General features: G+C 32.5%; 2 protein-coding genes and 1 pseudogene across 2 annotated transcripts; 1 reads left to right on the top strand and 2 right to left on the bottom strand.

Moving 5' to 3' along the window:
• Nucleotides 1-1,627: 1,627 nt before the first annotated feature.
• LOC145575780 (uncharacterized) lies at nt 1,628-4,932 on the bottom strand. Its single transcript, XM_081633587.1, has 4 exons — nt 2,708-4,932; nt 2,352-2,636; nt 2,129-2,264; nt 1,628-2,047 (listed from the first exon to the last, which is right to left on the bottom strand). The coding sequence occupies exons 1-4, from the start codon at nt 4,930-4,932 to the stop codon at nt 1,628-1,630; spliced, it is 3,066 nt and encodes a 1,021-aa protein (XP_081489713.1).
• A 2,352-nt stretch (nt 4,933-7,284) lies between these two features.
• On the top strand, nt 7,285-10,908 carry LOC145575779 (6,7,8-trihydroxycoumarin synthase pseudogene; annotated as a pseudogene).
• A 7,850-nt stretch (nt 10,909-18,758) lies between these two features.
• On the bottom strand, nt 18,759-20,612 carry LOC145575777 (uncharacterized). Its single transcript, XM_081633586.1, has 3 exons — nt 20,312-20,612; nt 19,573-19,665; nt 18,759-19,371 (listed from the first exon to the last, which is right to left on the bottom strand). Exons 1-3 carry the CDS (start codon nt 20,593-20,595, stop codon nt 18,759-18,761), a joined length of 990 nt encoding a protein of 329 aa, XP_081489712.1. The 5' UTR covers nt 20,596-20,612.
• Nucleotides 20,613-21,340: the final 728 nt, after the last annotated feature.

The raw sequence follows: 21,340 nt of genomic DNA, 5'->3' as shown, positions 1-21,340 counted from the left end.
CATTTGCTTGGGTATATATAGAGAAATAACCAAGCTGGTGCCACCTATAACGATAGGTGGCAAACCGACCCCATAGGCAGCAGGTGCCTACGTGGTCTGAAGCAGCTCTCCACGTGGCCGTTTAGAAAGGCCGTTATGGACATTTGAGCTTTCTTACTAATTAGTTGTTTCTGTGTTATTATTGCATATTACCGGCTAATTAGGTTTTACTACCGGTATTATCCCGTACACTAATAATTTGAAAAATAAAAATTATCTGTAATTATAAATTTAGGGATGTAGCCATGTAGGAATGTAGGATAAGTAATCGGATGGATAATTACAAGGCACGGTGGGTCATGGAGCGAGTATTAGGTGATTTTCAATTAAAGAAAGCGGTGAGGCGTGGATTTAGATCTTGTATTCTTTACAAGTGATGTACATATATGAGAATTATGCATCATATATTTCAATATTTGTTTATAAAATAATGACATTGAATGGGTTTGATGACTTATTCACTCTATTTGAAAAAATGTTGAATAACACTCAAAGTGTAAAATAAAGATTTTTTTTTTTTTTTTTTTTTTTTTTTTTTTTTTTTGACAGTATGTAAAATAAAGATGTTAAGTTTAAGTTGTTGTATTTAATTTGGATCATTTAAAAATAAGAGTAAATTTTTTTAAATAAGTGCTTCATTTGGCCATACATATCATTTAATTTTATTCTTTTGAAAGGTTTGTATCTTGAATTTTTTTATGATTAACATTGAAAACAAATTATGATTCATGTACTAATTTACAAAAACCAATTGTTATTCTTATATTTAATTAATTTAAGATTTAATGTGAAATAAAAATGAAGATTATTAGTAGACCGTGCATCACACGGGTGCTATATATTAGTTATTTGTGGAGTATTAAATAAAAGGTAGGATTAATCTAAAAATAATTTATGGTAAAGAAATAATCCAAATAAAAGGTAGAATCATTTGTGGATTATTTCTGAATTATTTCTGGTAAAAGGTGGAATTATTATTTCTAGATTATTCAAATGTGTAATTATTAATTCCAAGTTTTCCTTTTCTTTATTATAAAAGGAATAGAGAGAATGTTAAAAGATAAAAGAACTTATCTAAAAGGAATGTCGTAGAAAAATTAAAAAAGAACGACAGGAGTATATTACTTCCTATGTTATTTTTATACATTTTATTTTCTGTAATTATATTTTAGTAATAAATACTACCTCTGATTTTTTTTAGTTGCAACTTTGAAATATTTTATATCTCTAAAACAATACCCCAAAGTTGCAACTAAAATTCGAAGGTAGTAAAAAAAGTTACGGAATAATATTGTAAAAATATAAGTATATCAAAAAATATATATATAACTAATCACATATGATTATGTTTTTTTTCCCAATGTATAACTGGTAATTGATGATTATATTAAAGGAGTGTTTGTGAATAACGTCAAAATTTCAACGTTGCGGATGATTAAAATTAAACTGTAATTGCATTTGTTGCGAGATCAACTTTCACCCAATTATGATAGATCCAGTTGAAACCTTTATATATATATATATATATATATATATATATATATATATATATATATATATTATAGTCTAGAGGACTTTCATTATATAATCAAGTGCTTTTCAAACTAGGGTAGGGTGCGTAGTACACCTGGCTAACTTGGTAAGATAACACAAAAGGGTCGTACTTTGGGTATTTTTTTGTATGGTTTACATCAATGATCTTGTATTGTTCATGTATAGTCATCCCCCTAACAGAGTCCATCCACTTGCATTTGAACAATATGGTCTTATACGATCGCACAGGACCTGTGTAGACAAGCTCAATGATGTCCTCTAAAGTGCCAAAATACTGTCCACCCTCTGTATTTGTGACGCATACACCGTAATTCATTGTGGACTTGTATCGTCCGCTGATTTCTGTTTGAAAGTTAAAACCATTGACAAACATCTGCCTCCATGTGCGTACACGACTAAAAGGACGCATCGACAATGCATGCAACACATCATCAACCGGCTTGTCATGAAGAACCTATAAAGATCCAAACGTTTTAGCTAGATAAGTTATGGGTTTAGACTTAACCACTGGTATCATAACTGAACAACCTATTACCTTATCTCGAAACCAATCGGGGAATTGCTTTTCAAATTGCTGCCAGACATCTTCCCTACGCATAGTAGGTCTTGATTGAAGAATGTGTTCCTCAAACTCCCTAACAGACTGACCATAGTTACGATCTATTTCGTTTCTGTAAAATATTTGGTAAATCTTATAACAAAAGTAAGATGTTCACCTTTCATACACATCAAGAATGCCGCTATTGGATAAGACATACAGGTGTGCCCTTTCGAGTTCCTTAGTATCAAGCCAACGCATTCGTCCTTGATTAGGAGCTTGACCACAAACAACCTTGAATAGTTCTGGGATTTTGTCGTTTGAAAGCATGTTAGAATCTACCTCAACATTTGCATTGCGACTAAGGTCTCTAGTTTTGGTATCAACACCATCTTGGTAATAATTGGAGCAAAAGTTTGCAATTTCCTCGGTGAGGTAGGCGTTGCATATAGACCCTTCAACTCGAGCCTTGTTTCCGATTTTGCGCTTCAAATGATTTAAAAACCTAGAAAGACATACAAGTTTTATTACCATTTCAACATCATAGACACATTTTCATAAATGAGTTTCTATTACCTTTCAAATGGATACATCCATCGATATTGAACTGGACCCCCTAGTCTTGCCTCATGTGGGAGGTGGACCGGTAGGTGCTCCATTGAGTTGAAGAATGAGGGGGGGAAGATTTTCTCTAGCTTGCAAATAATCTCAGCAATGTTGTTTTTCAAACGGTCCATGTCGCTATGTGTTATTGTGGAGCAACACAAGTCTCTGAAAAACTGGCTAATTTCAGTCACAGCTTTCCAAACATGAGCAGGGAGCAATTCTCTGAAGGCCACAGGCAACAGTCTTTCCATGAACACATGGCAATCATGGCTTTTCAAGCTGTGGAGTCTACATGTTTGCATATCTACACACCTACTCAGATTAGAGGAGTAACCGTCAGGAAATCGTAATTCCCGAATCCATTCACAAAGGACCTTCCTCTGGGCCTTATCGAGGGCATATGGGGCTTTCGGTTTTTTCTCTTTACCTCTTTCATCAGTAACAACATGGAGTTCTGGTCTTCTACAGTACTTTTCAATGTCTCGTCGAGCACTCACTGTGTCACAAGTTTGCTTTTTTACATCCATGAGTGTGTGAATGAGTTGGTCAAAAAAGTTTTTCTCGATGTGCATTACGTCTAGATTATGACGTATGAGCAAATGCTTCCAATAAGGAAGGTCCCATAGAGTGCTTTGCTTAAACCAACCTTTCTTGGCCTTTTTAAGCAATTTCAAAGCTGCCGGACCATCAGTTGCCTTCGGCAAGTCCTTCACGCATTCCCATAACTCTAGCCCGGACATAATATGCGGAGGTGACCCCTTTTCAACTCTGTTCTTACAAAAAGCTGTTTTGCTTTTCCGAAATGGGTGATTTGGATCAAGAAATTGACGGTGACAATCAAACCATGAAACTTTCCCACCATGATCGAGCCAGAATGCTTTGGATTTGTCTAAGCAGTATGGACAAGCCTTCTTACCAGCAGTTGACCATCCGGATAACATTCCGTATGCCGGGAAGTCGCTAACGGTCCAAAGTATGGCGGCCCGCATTGTGAAGTTCTGCTTCTTTGAAAGATCATAAGTGGTTGCCCCAACATCCCATAACTGCTTCAGTTCTTCAATGAGTGGTTGCATATAGACATCCAAGTTGCCCTTTGGGTTTTTAGGACCAGGAACTAGAAGGGACAAAAACATGAACTGTCTTTTCATACACAAAGAAGGAGGCAAGTTATATGGTGTTAGTATGACTGGCCAACAAGAATATTGGCCCCCAAACTTACCATGAGGAGCAAACCCATCAGTGCACAAACCAAGTCTCACATTTCTTGTTTCTGATGCAAATTCTGGGAAGGTGTTGTCCAGGTGTTTCCACGCATCACTGTCAGAAGGATGAGCCATTGTGTTTGCAACTCTAGGATTTTTTGCGTGCCATGTCATTTCATTTGAAATGTTCTTTGTTGCAAACAACCTCTGCAGCCTAGGTGTGATCGGGAAATAAATAAGCACTTTCAAGGGCACTAAACTTCCTTTTGATGTCTTGCTGTACCTTTCGCAACCACAGACTTTGCACTTGGATAAGTCCACATCATCCTTCCAAAACAACATGCAACCTTTTGGACAGGCATGTATCTTCTCGTGAGGAAGCTCTAATCCGTTCACTATTTTCTTCACCTCGTAGAAGGTCTCTCCCATGTTGTTGTTGTCAGGAATTGCTTCATTCATCAAAGAAGCAAACCCATCCACACACCTGTGAGGCAAATTGTACTCACACTTCAAACTTGTAATTCTAGACGCCATTTCCAAAACAGACATAGTACTCCCTTCATATAAAGGATGCTCAGATTCCTTCAACAAACTAAGGAACTTCTTAGCTTGGGGGCTTGGCTCTTCCTCCTCAACATGACTCTCTTCCCCTGCACCCATGTTAGGTGGGTCATTCCCAAAGGCATCCATAACCATTTGATTGTATGGATTAGGTTGTGGGGATGGGATGCCTGGAAAACCTTCACCTTGACACATCCATTCGTAATAGTCTGGTACAAAACCCTTGCTATACAAGTGCACTTTTACAGTCTCCGAATCATGTAGCTGCCTGTTTTTACACATGACACAAGGGCATCTGACCTCGTCAACTTTACTGCTCTCTGGATGATCTTTACAAAACTGAATGAATTCATCAACCCCTTTCACGAACTCCTTTCTAATGTTTCGGCCATCTAACCTTTCATACATCCAGCTACGCTCTGTTCGTTTCATTATTGAAATTCTACACATCTCACCCAAATGATCACAATGTTCAATCCAAATAAAATTGTCATGTTGTTCAATTAAATAAAGCAATAAACGAAGTTAATATGAATGATGTCCAAGGGTCCTTATCTCTCCAACCCAACCCATCTTTGGACATGTAACACCACTAATGAATGTATGCCGAGTTTTCAATTCTACGGGAAATTCGATAGCATTTCCCTATAGTTCTCCAAGTACGTAATATAAGCAATGTTGTATACTTATATGTGTACCTAGAAAACATATTTGAGAAACACATAGCCTGAATTTTCCTTAGAATCAATAACATGTCATGCAATCACCACCTAATGTGTATGACCTGAACGGGTATCTAGGAATATAATGATGCAACTATTGAATCAAATTTGAGACATGTACATGAAGAACCATACACAAAATTATAAACCATAACATGATTATTCACAATTCATTGCATGTACTAAGTCATATAAATTAATAAAGCATTCAAAAAATATGCAATTAATGCACAACAAAATATATTTTCAATCATTGTGCAAACATATATCGATAACCACCATGGTTAATCACTAGTCATCACATTATACACCAATAAAACATCAACTTAAACTTAAGTTATTTAATGTTTACAAATCTATAATTAGCCAATCACCTTACTTTTTATAGTAAGTCCTCAAATCCCATTTCTAATTCCAACCAAATCATCACCCTTCTCCAAACTTATACACTAGCTATAATTCCTGACATGCAACATTACAACTAGTAATAAAATCGAAAGACGTGAACCGTCCCAATATTATCATGATCACGTTGATAGTGTAATTTGAATCTAGTCGGGTCGTGCTAGAGTAGGTACATAACATTTGATATTGAATTATAAGTTTACAACTAAAGTAATTTGATTTTCTACCACTATCAAAAACGTAATCACCCACATAATAATTTAACACATGCATGAACCATGCATTGTACTGTTACACCATCGACCATCTCTATCTACAATTAAAATATGCAAATTCCACATGCATTAACCAATCATTTATTTCAAACAAATCAATAAATTAAAATACCCAAAAATATTCAGTAAATAGTGAATTAAAACAGAGGAACCACAATTACTTTGATACGTAATGTAATATACTTAATTAAAACAGTAGAATTACTATACAGCATATTATAATTTGAAATTCAATTAACTCTTCTAATTAAAACCTTTCAACTAAATGAAGGTACATGCAAAGAGGAGCAGAGGCAATACACAAAGCCAACCCAAATGTACCATTGTTATCAAGTTAGGGTTTTGACAATTGATATTGAAAATTAATCAAATTACTCACCGATGAGAAGAGATCGTCGGTAAAGTTGCTACTAGGTTGTCGAATCTGTTAAGATTTATGAACCGTCGGTAAATTATCGAGTATAATATGCATAATTAACTAAAAAAATGAAGTTTACACTACTTACCAGTTCACATGATTGTGCAGCTGACGGAATCGAATGAAATGCGTCGCCGGAGGGTTGCTGAAGGAGGGTTGTCGCGACGCCGTTGATAGCGGCCGGTGGTGAAGAGGGAGAAGTGACTGAGAGCCACCGCTTTTCGACCTCACGATCGTCGCCCAAAACGATTTCTCTCTCTTGGGGTTTTATTGCAGTTGCGAATTGAATAGAATTGGGCTTTTTTTTTTTAAATCTGAACAAATTACCGATGGCATAACCGATGGTTAGAGGCCATCGGTACAAATAAAGTATTTTTTATTCGATATCACCGATGGAAATGACCATCGGTGAAACTTGGCACTTTTTTTTTATTTTTTTCCATTTTTTTTACGATGGAGTAACACCATCGGTAAAAACTTACCGATAGTATAGCCATCGGTAAACAAAAAAAACTACGATAGTAACTTTAACCATCGGAAAATGTCCAAAATACCGATGACTTATGTAGGCCGTCGGTGATTGCCATCGGTAAATAGCGTTATTCTAGTAGTGTAATCATCATAGGGCCAAATTAAACTTTAAAAAAAGAATTTGAATCATTATAATCCGACAAGTTTGAATTCATTTTTTAAAATCAACTACCTCATTTAGCCAATTAAAACCTACATAACAGAATCTAAGGCAAACATGATGTTCTTATAAAAAAAAATAAAAATGGCAAGTGGTATATAAACTAGATTTTAAAAACAGGTTTCATTTTACTATAAATACTCATGCTTAGTTACATGGTAAAGACACAAAACAATTAGCCAAAAAAAAAAAAAATTCTTCAAAACAAAATGTTACTCCTCTTCATTCTATTGGCAGCTCTTTCTGTCATTTTTCTTGCAAAACTTTCCAAAAATGGTAAAAAAACAACCATTTTGCCCTCCTCCTGGACCAAAAGGGCTTCCCTTAATTGGAAACCTCCACCAATTTGAATCCTCAAATACTCACGTCTATTATTCCAAATTAGGCGAAACCTACGGTCCAATTTTCGCGCTACGGTTGATGAGTAAACCTATGGTTGTTATTCAATCGGCGAAATTGGCCCAAGAAATCTTCCAAACACATGATAAGAATTTTTGTAATAGACCAATGTTGGCTGGAACAAAGAAATTGAGTTACAACGGGTTAGACGTAGCTTTTAGTCCATATAGTGATTATATAAGAGAAATGAAAAAGATATTAATCGTTCATCTCTTAAACTCTAAGAAAGTCGAGTCGTTCGCTCCAATACGACAGGAAGAAGTCTCTAGGTTGATTCAAGAGGTTTCTTCTCTATCTTCTACTTCCAAAATTGTCAATTTGAGTCAATTGGTTCTTAGTTTTGCAAGCTCAACTTCCGGGAGGATTGCTTTTGGCAAGAGGTACGTATGTATGAAACTATGCATATTTGCATACATATTATATACTAGGTTAGAACCCGTGCGATGCATTGTTTATATAAAAACTATTTTAAATTTGTACATTTTAAAAATAAATCGCTATTATACATGAATATAAATAAGAATTACGACATTTTGTAATTTAAAATCTTTTATTTTCATCAAAATTACAATATAGTATCTGTTCAACGTCGTCTAATTCATAGTTCAATGTAGGAGGTCATTTATTAGTGTACTATATAAAATTGTTTCAATTTCCTACAATAAATTGATAGTTTTTAGTTGTAACGTAGAAGGAGTAATATTTAAATTTCAAAAATGTTAAATATGATAGCTCTACCAAAAAAAAAAAAGATGACATTATCATTGCATTTAGGCGGGAACTTTTTTATTAAGAGAGCTACACGTGGGCAACGATGACGTTAGTATCTTCTGTTTTAGTAATAGTTAATAGATATGATCTTGGATACTATTTTCACACGTGGTATCAAACGTAAACATAATGATATGTATAAGTATAATCAATATTCATGGTTACTAATACGTACAAATTAACAATCTGTATGTGTGTGATCTCGTTACATTGATTATTAGTGGTTTTTTTACTTGAAAACCATAAACGTCAAGTTGTTGCAATAAATTATATGAGATCAAAATCAAGGAAATAAATCGATAATTTCTGTTCGACTTTGTTAAATTACATACCATTTACTCTTTACTTGGTTCCTAACCTAAAAGATGTTTAATGTTGTTTGGATTTTGCGCAGATACGACGACGACAGTGTGTTAGGAAGAAGATATTACAGCCTTCTACATGAAGCTGAAGCAATGTTCACAGGATTCTTTTATACTGATTATGTTCCTTTTGGGGGTTTTCTTGATATGATAACAGGAAAATCCTCTAAGCTTGAGAAAACCTTTAAAGACTTAAATGCACTTCTTGAAAAAATCATTAACGAACATCTTCAAATCAACAAGCTCGAATCTACGAAAGATGATATGGTTGATGTTTTGCTCCGCCTCATGAATGATACTTCCTTCCCATATAAGCTCACAATGAACCACATCAAAGCAATTTTGATGGTACGTACGTTTTTCATGACACTTGTCCTATTTTAAAGCAAAGACGACATAATTAACCCTCTGTCTCAAACAATAATCAGGAAAATTGATTAAATTTGTGGCATATTAGAGGAAATGATAGCTAGGTTTTAGGGCTAATTACTGATCATTTTTTTGTTTCAAATATATATATATATATATATATATATATATATATAGATTAATTTCTTCTTACATATATATATATATATATATATATATATATATATATATATATATATATATATATATATATATATATATATATATATATATATATATATATATATATATATATATATATATATATATAGATTAATTTCTTCTTACGTACATAGTATATTGAATACTAAAACAAAAACTGGTTGGAATAAGAGAAGGGTGGTGATATCTATTGATTTTGACTTTAACGGTGGTATTTTCAAATTTTCAAAAAGCTAGTGATTTTTTCAACAAATGGTGCTTTTAGGGCATTAGGGGTGGTTATTATTACAAATTCTCCTTTTTTTTTATTGATTTTTTTTTATATTTTATTAATATCTATTATATGTGTTCTTTAGTAGTTATTTTTAATGATGTTAAGTTCTTAACCTATCTTTAAATTGTTAAAAAAAAAAAATCGAACTAAAATTATTTTTACTACCGTATATTATTTGAATAAATTGGAGAGAATATTAAAGCACAACCTATGAGAGGCTTTCACTTTTTGGATCACAAATATGGATATATAACTTAATCCTTTTGTAACAAAATCTAATTCCCTGTTTGTAAGTTAGTTGCCATGTTTGTTTCATTTTACATGTTGTTTGATTATTCAATCTCAACATAAATTATTATTATTATTATTATTATTGTTATTATTATTATTATTATTATTATTATTATTATTATTATTATTATTATTATTATTATTATTATTATTATTATTATTACTCCCTTCGTGTTTTTTTAAGTGTTACAGTTTGACCGGCACATAGTTTTAGGCAATTTAATTGACTTAAATAAAATAAGAGGTAAGTGGAGTAGTTGAAGTATTAAAAAATTGTAAAAGAAAGATTGTGGGGTTAATAGTTTATTGAAAAGTAATGAATGTGAGAGGAAAGATATAATAAAAAAAGTAGTAGTGTATTTGGGTGGGGACCATGAGAGGAGAGAGATATAATATTTTAATGTAGCTTTTTGCCAAAAAAGAAGTGTAACACTGAAAAAAACACAGCCGGAAATAGGAAGTGTAACACTTAAAAAAACACGGAGGGAGTATTAGGGTTTTAGGAATTTATTAAAAGCATAAATAGTTAATATATCTTCTTATTCTTATTATAGTTAATAACTATTAAATTTGTTTTACAACATGATATTTACAAAGATTTTATTCCAATAATTTTCGCAGAATCTTTTTGTCGGAGGTGCAAATACAACCACGGCTGGGATAATATGGGTAATAGCAGAGCTAATAAAGAACCCCATTCCAATGAAAAAAGTACAAGAAGAACTAAGGTGTGCGGCACAAAACAAAGGTTGCATATTGGAAGATGATCTCCCAAAACTTGAATATTTCAAGGCAGTGATAAAGGAAACATTTAGGCTACATCCGCCAGCCCCTTTACTTGTTCCACACGAAACAATTGAAAAAAGCGTCATAGAAGGATATGATATTTTACCCAACACTGTGGTAATTATAAATGCATGGGTAATTGGACGAGATCCAAAATGCTGGAAGGACTCAGAAATATTTATGCCGGAGAGGTTTATAGGGAGTTCAGTGGAACTAAAAGGGCGAGAAATGATGCCAATGTATCCCTTTGGAGGTGGAAGAAGAATGTGCCCTGCCCACACTTTTGGTCTCGTAAACCTTGAGCTTGTGCTAGCTAATTTGCTATACTCATTTGATTGGGAATTGCCTAATGGCTTAAACAAGGAAGAAATCGACAGCAATGTCCTCCCTGGCATAGTTATGCATAAAGAAAAACAACTTTGCCTAGTAGCTAAGAAATTCTAATAACAACCTACTTCCAAAAATCCAAATGCAATTGGTTTCATTGCGGAAATAAGAATTATGAATCACTATTGCTTGCTTTCCTGTCATCTTAGTTATAATTGTATGATTAAGGCTATGTACTTCGGATTAAAGTACAATGTTAACTATTTTATGGGATAATGATTATGTAATATGAAGCATTTTTGTTAAATGTAATAAAAGTTCTACTACTTACATGTTACGTGCCATTTCAGTTTTTGATGCGTTTGACATGTTTAGAGTTATATCAATAATGTAAAAATGAAGTTATTGATAAAGTCTGTCTAAAAAAAAAAAAAAAAGAAGTTATTGATTTTTTTTTTTTGAAACAAAAAAGAAGTTATTGATAAAGTACGCTAATAATCTACAAAAAGAACTTGACACAAGAGCGAGGTTGCTGCCAAATGTGCATCCATGGTTGACAAATTAAAGGGTCCCCATATAAATCAACACAAACTGTTTTTTTATTTTACCTCTATTATTTTTAGTTGAAACCCCTTTTCTTTTTCGTGCATGTCAATGCACTATTTATTCTTATGTAAAATTATTAAAAACAATGAATATGAATAAAATTTATATTTAGGCGAATTCAAATAAAATTGCACATGACTATATTTTATTGTATCTATGAATCATAAAAGCTAGTCAAATAATTTGTGAAAATGCAAAAATTAAAAAGTGTCAATTAAACAAAATTGGAGGAAGTACATTATAAAAGTTTAAGTAAAAAATTTGTAAATAACGCAAAAGTTAAATAATTTGTGAATAGTGCAAAAATTAAATTGTGCAAAAGTTATTTGGGAGAACAAAGGAGAGATAAAAGCTAATGGGAGGGGGAAAAGGGGAAGGGGGGATTAAATGGAGGTTGTTTTGTGGTAGCACGTGACCTTTACGTGAGGTGGTCAATGTCGGAAAATAGGATTAATGCTCGGAATCCGGCCTAAGGTTTGATCTCACAAAAAAAATAAAAAAAATTAAGGCATGTTCTTACCAAAAAAAAATTTTAAGGTGGATTTTTCACAAAAAGGATTTTTTTTAAATGTAGTTTTTTGACAAATTTTTCTTTAGAAAAAGCAATTATTAACATTAAAAAAGGCAAATAAGTAATTAAGAAAATATTTATAGAGGTATAAATCCCCGCACACTATACTATTTATAAGAATTTGTCTGAACTTTTTTAAAGAATAGGGATTAAAGTCATCTTTATTTAAATTGTTACATTTTTCTTTGTTTAATAGCGTGGGCTTACTCGTTTTTTTCCTTATTATGGAGTAATTTTTTTCATTTGAACCCACTTTTCACTAAATACAGTTAAAATTATTCAATGTGCACTATTTATTTTTAAATCAATATATGTCTATAATTGTAAAATAAGGTTACGTTATTTCCAATTTTTTTAATTTTTTTTTTACTTTTCCATCTCAAAAAAAAAAAAAAAAAATTGAATGGGAAGAATAAAAATGATTGAAGGAAATACAAATTAATGAGAAATAAAATATGACACAAGTCACACAACAACCATAGTACATCTTATATCCTATGCTAGTATGCTAATAAGTACCCAAACCTAGAGAAATTGTATGAAAGTGATCAAGTTATTTGATTGCTTGACACCATGACTTGATAATCTAGCTATTCGCCGCTCGATTAGCTTTTGTATAACTATATATGGCCACCTCCCATTCTTAATACCTTTGCAGATTATAATAGTATATAATTAGATTAGATCCCGTGTCATACACGGTAACTTTCATTGTTTATTATTAGTTTAATTATTGCATAGTATTAATTAGAGTAATAATATTTTTGTTGAGTGTGTATAATTTAAATAATAAAATATAAATACCAATTAGTTAGGGAAATATTATTGCATAGTATAAATATTCTCTAGGAACCTTTGGCCAAAAAAAAAAAAATGGCAGGAAATTTTTAAAAAGAAGATGATACATGCATGTCATTCCTGGTGTCACCTTTAATATAATCTAATATCTAATATATATATATATAAAGGGGAGTTTTTTCCTGAGTTTTTAGAGAGTCACATATGATCTAATTTTCTTAGTGTGCCATGTAGGATTATAAATTTTAGTATTAACCAATTAAATAATTCAAATGTCACGTAAGCAAAATTGGCGAATGAGATTTTAAAATTTAAATTATAATTATATGATTCAAATGCCACGTAAGCAGAATTGGCGAATGTCATTTTAAATTTAAATTAATTAAATATAAAATATTATCTTTTTATATTAGGAATTTTATCTAAATATATAACCAATTTTAGCACATTAATTAAAAAAATTTATTTTAAAAAATTCAAACAAACCGTGCATTGCACGTGCTTCATCTAGTATAATATAATATATAGTTGTAGCATTATAGTTATAGATTATGAGTTAAAGTTAATTTGATGCAATATAATGTGAATATTTTTTTTTATTTCGTACTATAAATTAAATCCATTTGATAATGTATTATAAAAAAAATCATTTTAAGCAAATAATGTCGATATTACTAAAAAGAATCTTTAATTTCTATTATAATATATAAATTAAATATATATAATTTTATTGTCTTAAATAAGCTATCAATCAAAAAGGTATAAAAAGAAAAATCAAGAAAGTGGTTTTTGGAGGGAAAAAACGACACCAAGAAGTGACATGTGTCATTCTCGGTGTCTGTTTTATTGTTATGTTATTGATTTGTATACTATAATTTTGTGTTTAATACAATTGTAGATACGCTAGCTATTTTGATAAACCAATTGGATGTTGGTGTAGTGGTGATTGGGACTACACTTGGTAGGGAGGACCCGTGTTCGATCTCCCACAACAATAATTGGGAGGGGTTTGGAACCTAACCACTCAGAAATGATCTCCGAATCCGGATTAACCCAACGGGTGAATTGGGTGAAACACCAAAAAAATTAAAAAAAAAAACTTGGTATATAAAATGTAGCGTAGAAATATTAATTCAATATTATAATTCGGTGGCCGGTAGACATAAACATCTTAAACACCTCAGTTTTATCAATCAATAAATATATCCAAACGGCACGAGAATAATCATCCACCAAAGTCAAAAAATAGTGAGCACCACAAGAAGAGGGTTCGTCGTATGGCCCCCATAAATCACAATGAACTATTTCAAAAATACGAGAAGCTTTATTATCACTTAAAGGAAATTTGTCTCTAGTGTGTTTAGAACGATGACACACTTCACAATCTTTATTTAAATGACCTCTAGAATTACTGAGAAAAGGTAGGAGTTTTACAACTTTCTCGGAAGGGTGCCCCAATCTTTTATGCCAAAGCTTCAAGTTGGATGAGTCTTCAATAGAAACGGCCGCTATGGATGCCTCCTCTCGAAAATAGTATAGTCCATCCCTTAGATCACCCGTGCCAATCACCTCCCTCGTGCGTTGGTCCTGTATAGTACAAGTGATAGAGTTAGTTATGACTTCACAATTGTTTGTAGAGCATAATTGTGAAACCGAAATCAAGTTACAATTTAATTTTGGGACAAAAAGAACATTATAAAGAGTGATTTTGTCCGTCAATTTTACAACTCCTTCTTTCATGGCCACAACACTTTGGCCATCCGGAAGACCAACATTGCAAGACGGGACATCATGAACGTCAACCAAGCAAGAAAGATCGCCGGTTACATGATGGGAGCAACCGGTATCCACGATCCACTTTCCATTCACACGGTTGGTTGGTGGGGATGAATTACCCATGGTGAATTAAAAAAAAATTTCAAGATTTGTTTATTGAAGCAACCTTAGCTCCGATACCATGATAATGTTTAGAAAATATAGAAGAATTAGAATTGTATTTCTTGATCATAATATTCCACCCAACATCCATATTTATACAAGATCTCTCCTTGAGCAACAAGGAAACCAAAACTTATCTAACTTAGGAAACTAATTATCTTTTCCTAAGATAAACTATAAGAAAATATATCTTGTAATCAAATAATATATCATATCTTTCCTAATAAGTGAGTCAAGCATGATTAACAACTTTTTTTGTTTTTGAAAGCTGCATGATTAATAATTTAATTCAGTAGTTGTTTGATACAAGTAGTTTTTAGTGATGCCAAATTTTCGACCAAAAAATGATTAGCCTAAGGCCTAATAGTGACAAAATAATATTTATTAATGGTAGATCTAGATGTAGATCAACCCCCTGATTAATTAATAATCAATAATTTCAAGTACTAAACACAGTTGGTCAACAGTAAGCCTTAATTAAAAAACTTTTAAAATGACGTATGTTAGCAAACGTCAGCAGTGTGAGAGAACAGACGTCATCATACCAAAAAGATATAACGTCATCATTCGATCATTCGATCATTCATCAATTATTTTGAACATAAGTTATGGATTATGGTGATGTTTGATTATACTACTATGTATTCCTAATTCTAATGTTGTTCAATTTTTACTCCCACTATCACAAAATTAACAATATTACAAAAGTTTATTACACACTTCACATTGTAGTAGTAATGATAATACTATTAGAGCATTCACTAACATGAGAAAAAAAACACTTTCTCATTCTCTCTATATCCACTCTTTCTCTCCTCTTACTCAAGAGCATTTTTAAGGTCATATTTTTATCCCATCAATGATAAAAATATTTTCTCACCATTCTTTCTCCTACATTTTTCAATACCCCACCAATATTTCTCTCTCTATACATTACCATATTCATATTAATTATTTTTTGTTTAGGAAAAATTGTCCATAATAATCCCACATTTGGGGCGTCCGCCCAAAATAATCCCACCTTTGGGTTATTTTTAAATAATCCGACCTTTATACTCAATCTGCTCAAAATGGTCTCTAGTGATCAGTAACCGGTTAAAGAGGTAATTTTTTTTATTAAGTTTAATTTACACGTGTCACAACTTGATTTGCCAAAATTAAAAAACTAAATATTTAACTATAATTATATTAAATAAACAAATTATTAAAAAAAAAAAGCCCAGCCACCCTCCTTCCCCGCAACTACGTATTGCCAGCCCTTGCAAGCAATGTCGGCGATCACCTTCATCCCCGGTGCCGGCGACCACCTCCATTCCTCGGCGTAGGTGACCACGATACCCTACCCCTCCATTTTACCCAATCCCGGCCGGTTTCCCCTCCCACTACCCCAACACCACCCATTTCCCCATTTCCCCCCATCGGAAACTGCCCCATCCCCCACTTGAATCGGAACCCTACCTTCCCTTTGCCCAACCTCTACGGGCTCCACCCCGACAGTCCGATACAACGCCATTTTCCCCTTTCCTCTATCAAAAACTATCCCCTCCCCTCGTCCGCCACCTGAATCGACCCTCCTCCCCCTTTCGTACCCAGAAACAACACCTCTATACCCTATACTTAATCCATGAAACCACCCTAAACGAGTTTGGGTGTCGTTTAATTAGGTGGTTTTCGGGTTTGGGTTTAGGGTTTGGAGGTTGGGTTTAGAGACGGGAATGGGAAAAGGGAGGGGATAGGGTTGCCAGCGACGGGGGGAGGGAAGTTATCGTTGGTCGTCGACAGCTGGTATAGGGAGAGGGGGCTGGCAGTGGCCAGTGTGGGTGGTGGTTTGGCTTTTCTGATTCTTCAATATTTTTTTTTTAGTTTTTTGTTAATTTTATTGATATTATTATTAATTTTAATTTATTTTTATTTTTTTGACCAATCACAGGCCGCCATGTGGTGTTACTTGACCGGTTAGGACCAATTTGAGCAGATGGAGTATAAAGGTCGGATTATTTAAAAATAATCCAAAGGCGGGATTATTTTTAGCGGTCGCCCCAAAAGTTGGATTATTTCGGACAATTTTTTCTTTTTTTTAATGAAGTTATACTACTATAAATTATGTTTATGAACAATTAAAGTCTAAATATATTAAAATGATAATGTAAATAATACGTAATTAGTAAAATAGTCAATATATTGTTTAAGAAAATTTTGGTAAATTTTATGGTTTTATCGTCAAAAGTATTGGTTTTATTGTCATAAAAATGACAAAAATATTCTTAAACAGTGGATTTAATTGGACAATGGATTTAATTAGTAAGCCAATTTTTGTTTTTTTTTTTTTGCTTTCACACCATCCAAACTACATGGTCGGGTATTCTATTTGCTTCCCAAAACACATCATTTTGGGGGTGTGGAATAGGGGTGTGCAAAAAAAAACCGTAACCGTTAATCGGTGTAACCGTCACATTTAATAGGTTAATTAGCCGTACCGTTAAAAATAAACGGTTACGGTTAACCGAACCGTTAAATGTAGCGGTTAACGCTTACGGTTATAGTTTTGAGTAAACGGTTAACCGTTAAGATAAAAAAAATAGTATTTTTATTTACTTTTTTTTGAGAAAAAACAATATATATAGTTATATAAGTTAATCCTAAACAATCTTTATCGGTTTGTATCCAACTAGTTGGAATTTATTATGTTTATATTAAATTATATATTAGAGTTAGAACTATTGGAAGAGCAAAAAAGTGTTATTTACAATTTAATTAATGGTTAGTGGTTAACCGGATACCGTTAAGAAATGGTTAACTGTTATGGTTAACCGTTCCTTAACGGGACGGTTACGATTCGTATTTCTTAGTAACCGTTATAATGGTTAACCGTACTATGAAGCCTTAATGGTATAGTTAACCTAATGTGAACAACCCTAGAGATCGAGGAAAGAAAAAAAAAGATTAAGTTGTTAGTCTTTAATGAGGGCCCTATGCTTTACTGGTCATCAATTTCTTTGGTCATCCTATGAGCATTTTTAGTTTTCCTCATGAGCCTTTCTAGTTTAGCAACATTTTTATTTTGCTTTTTGCTCAATATTTTTGCTCATGAGCATTTTTTGCTCATTGTAGTGAAAGCTTTTACCAATTCAACAATGTCTCCATACATGTAAATTATAAAATAAAAGTTATGATTGACTTAGTAAGGTCCTTGCTTGCCCCCATTCGCATCGAATATGTTAATAAACCAATTAAATAAACAAATTGTAGACAGAATTTTAAGACCGTATCAATTAATGGATTTCAAAATAATACTCTATAGTTTGTACGTTTCATGGAAAAAATAACTATGTTAGGGAGATCTTGTTGTTGAAAGAGCTATTATAGGTAAGTAAAACAGGTGGAGTTTGATATATGGATATTGGATACGACATTTAATGCTTTAATCAACTAACTATTTGACATTTACGTTACTGTACTTATTTTAACTATTGTTCTGAATAGTACATGGAGTAGTTGAACCTATGTTTTGAGGTTGAAAATTGTTTAGGTTGACGAGTTATTTGCACATGTTTAAACTACAAATTAAACTTGTTTAACGGGCCATTATCAATAGTGCACGATTAAATTTTTCTTTAACTAGTCTTCCTCAATCAATAATAACATGGATAAGGATTGCTGAATTGTCAACAAGAATCGCTTTCATAAAAGATAAAAAATTAAAAGACATACTACGTAAATAAATTGTACGTCCTAATTATACATTGATATCAAACAATTGTTTCATTCAGGTAATATTTAAAAATTTAGAGAGAGAGAAAAGAAAAGAAAAAAAAAACGTCGAAGACTCATTCAACATTCCCCAAAAGACCCTTGCATCGTACCACTTTATAATAACAACGGTTGTGCTTATTATTTGGATAAAAAGCTCAACGATATAGAATTTAAAACCAAGTAAATTAAAACAACATTCTTTCTTTTTAATCTTGCTCAAATTTTTATGGGAAAAAAAAAAGAAAAAAAATTCTTGCTCAAATTTTTATGCAAATCGTACGATGAATGAAGTTAAATTGGTTTACTCCCACATAGGCGAAACATTCATCTCCGCAAAAGGGATGTCTTGCAATTGCAATGCACCATCCATATCATATAATTGTTCATAACCCGCCGCCAAATCGCACCCGTCGATGTCCACATATGAAGTGGCCCTATAATTTGGGCTCATAAGCATACTTGGTGATAACACCACACCTTGTTGTTGATTGACATCACCAATGACTGCGTTGCTTACTACTTGTGGGTTAGGGTTCTTCATGGAATCAACCAAGCATGGGGGAGGATTATCAGTTGTCTTACACAATGAAGGGCATTCACCATTTTGTGGGGAAAGTTCCTTAGATGACCTATTTGAAGAAGATGGAAAAATTAGGGCTGAAGATGGTTCATTAATGTTTTGTTTAAGGATTTGGGTAGGGTTTTTGGACTCAAAGCTTATAAGGTTGCTAAATTCTTTTTCAGAAGAATCAGACACGTGAATTTGAGGGACAAAATTACTGTGTAGGAGAGAGTTGCAAGTATGATGAGCGTAGTAAATGATCCTATATTTTGTAGGGCTACCAGATATCTTTTGGACATGTTTTGTTGCTTGACAATTTTGATCATCTCTGTATCCACATCTATAGTATTCCCTATATTGATAGACCAAAATAAACAAATTAATTATTGATTTGCATCACCAATTTCATACTTCATCCGTTTACTTTTACTTGCAACAATTTGACTTACAAGATTCCACAGTTTTAGTCAAATTGTGCAATTTAATGTGACGAGGGAAGTATAATTTCAAAGATTTATAGTTTGTGTTTAACCAATAAGACTAATGTATATACCTAGGATGCTTTGTGTTGAGGATCGGCTTTTCACCATATTTTCTCCATGCGTACCCATCAGGCTCAAGATTAGAGGTTTCAATCATCCTTGACCTGTTAAATGAAATCTGTCGTGATCTTAATAAGATTTAATTTTTCACGTTAGGTATACTAATTAGCTTCTTATAGCATAATATACAACTAATAATAAGAAAATCTAAGCATCACAAATGTTAATTTTTTCAATCCGATGACTGCTTTTTCATATTGTGAACTTGAAAAAAGAACATTTGCTAAAGTTACAAATCAAACATATAGGATCTTTTGACTTTACAACTTGATTATGTCCAACGAGCCTTATCGATCCTAATTTGAATCTCGATTCTAATAACTTTGATGTATATATGTAAACATTTGTTTGAAAACTAGACCTTCAAATTCCCAAAGGACATTGAGTTGATCAAGCTCAACTTTCAATGAAACATTTTGGATTTGTTTCAAATCATGGATCCTTCTTTTTATAAAATCAACCCCATATTTGTGTTTCAACTATTTTTTTTTTCTTCTAAAAGGGATGTTTTTCCGCTTTAACATTAACTAAATAATAAGAGCTACATATCACTAACTAACAATTATAATGAAATTTATTTTTCGCTAAATATACATAAGAAAAAGAAAACATACATTAAGAGCCTTTCCTCACAAGTGGAACTTGTAAAACAACACACCTATATATTGTAATAGAAAAAAAAAAACGCACCTGCTTTTTTGACCAATTTTTGATTTTTGACTAATTGAGGGTTTTGAAGATTGGGATAATTGCTTTAAGATGGAAATGGAAGTGTCAAACGAATTGATAATGGTGGCATAATGACTTTCCAAAAATGGCAAGATCTTGTCATTTTGGGAGCTTTGATTTTGATAATCTCCATTACTACTTCCATTACCACATTCTAATTCGGGTGGAAAAAGTAGTAATGATCGTAGTTGACTAGTTGCTTCCCAACCCTTTTTCAACTCTTCCTCTAATACCTTCATATCCATGTTTGTTCTCAGTCTTACTTCTTAATTTCTCTATATTATTTTTATTTCTGTTTTTGGTTGTTTTTTATAACAACTAAATTGTGTTATGTACAATAATAAAGAGATGCTTCGTCTTTATTATAAGGAAGAAGTTAAGCAACATATCTAATGTCAACAATATTATTCAAACACAACTTGCATGATTTTTAGTTAGAATATAAACAGCCAAAGTCTGCAGTGAGAGTTCAGATAGATACGAATGATTATTTTAATAGCAAATTAATTAAGCAAGTCATTAAAAAAGGGTTAGCTCATTGACCAAAAAGTAATTAAAAAAGGATTTGCTCATAGACCATAAAGTGATTACGCGCTTATGATGACAAATATGAAATCTAGTCTTTCAGGTCGGTATCTGTCAAGTGGGTTCATTTCGGGGTTGATGTGTTTTTTTAAATTTATTAAATTTGGGAGCATTCATAATTTAGATATAGATTAGAATTTGTTTTTTTTTTTGCTAAACTAATTAACTTTTTTTACTAAACGTTAATTGAGTAGGGTGAAAAGAATGTGAATATAGCTGTTTAAAACACAATAAACTTCCCCTCTAATAGTTTCGATTGACATTATGAAATCATGTAATGTGCACAAGATTTGCCTATATATATAAAATTTATTTTTTGAGAAAAACCGAGCAAAGCATTGCATTAATCAGTTGAAAGGTAGTCCATGAGTACATAGGGGCCTATCTCTTGGGGAACATGATTCA

This window comes from Chenopodium album, chromosome 13 (assembly GCF_948465745.1).
Source record: "Chenopodium album chromosome 13, dcCheAlbu1.1, whole genome shotgun sequence".
In the NCBI taxonomy this organism is placed as follows: Eukaryota; Viridiplantae; Streptophyta; class Magnoliopsida; order Caryophyllales; family Amaranthaceae; genus Chenopodium; species Chenopodium album.
Note: the sequence above shows the minus strand (reverse complement) of the source record. Positions and strands in the feature narration are given on the sequence as shown.

Excerpts from the sequence above, each read along its gene's own strand:
- LOC145575777 (XM_081633586.1), bottom strand. The coding sequence starts at position 20,595 with ATGGATATGAAGGTATTAGAGGAAGAGTTGAAAAAGGGTTGGGAAGCA. Across the intron at positions 19,666-20,311 it reads AAAATTGGTCAAAAAAGCAG|GTCAAGGATGATTGAAACCT; the intron begins GTGCGTTTTTTT and ends TTCATTTAACAG. Across the intron at positions 19,372-19,572 it reads CTCAACACAAAGCATCCTAG|GGAATACTATAGATGTGGAT; the intron begins GTATATACATTA and ends CTATCAATATAG.
- LOC145575780 (XM_081633587.1), bottom strand. The coding sequence starts at position 4,932 with ATGAAACGAACAGAGCGTAGCTGGATGTATGAAAGGTTAGATGGCCGA. Across the intron at positions 2,265-2,351 it reads GAACTCGAAAGGGCACACCT|AAACGAAATAGATCGTAACT; the intron begins GTATGTCTTATC and ends AATATTTTACAG. Across the intron at positions 2,048-2,128 it reads CCGATTGGTTTCGAGATAAG|GTTCTTCATGACAAGCCGGT; the intron begins GTAATAGGTTGT and ends GGATCTTTATAG.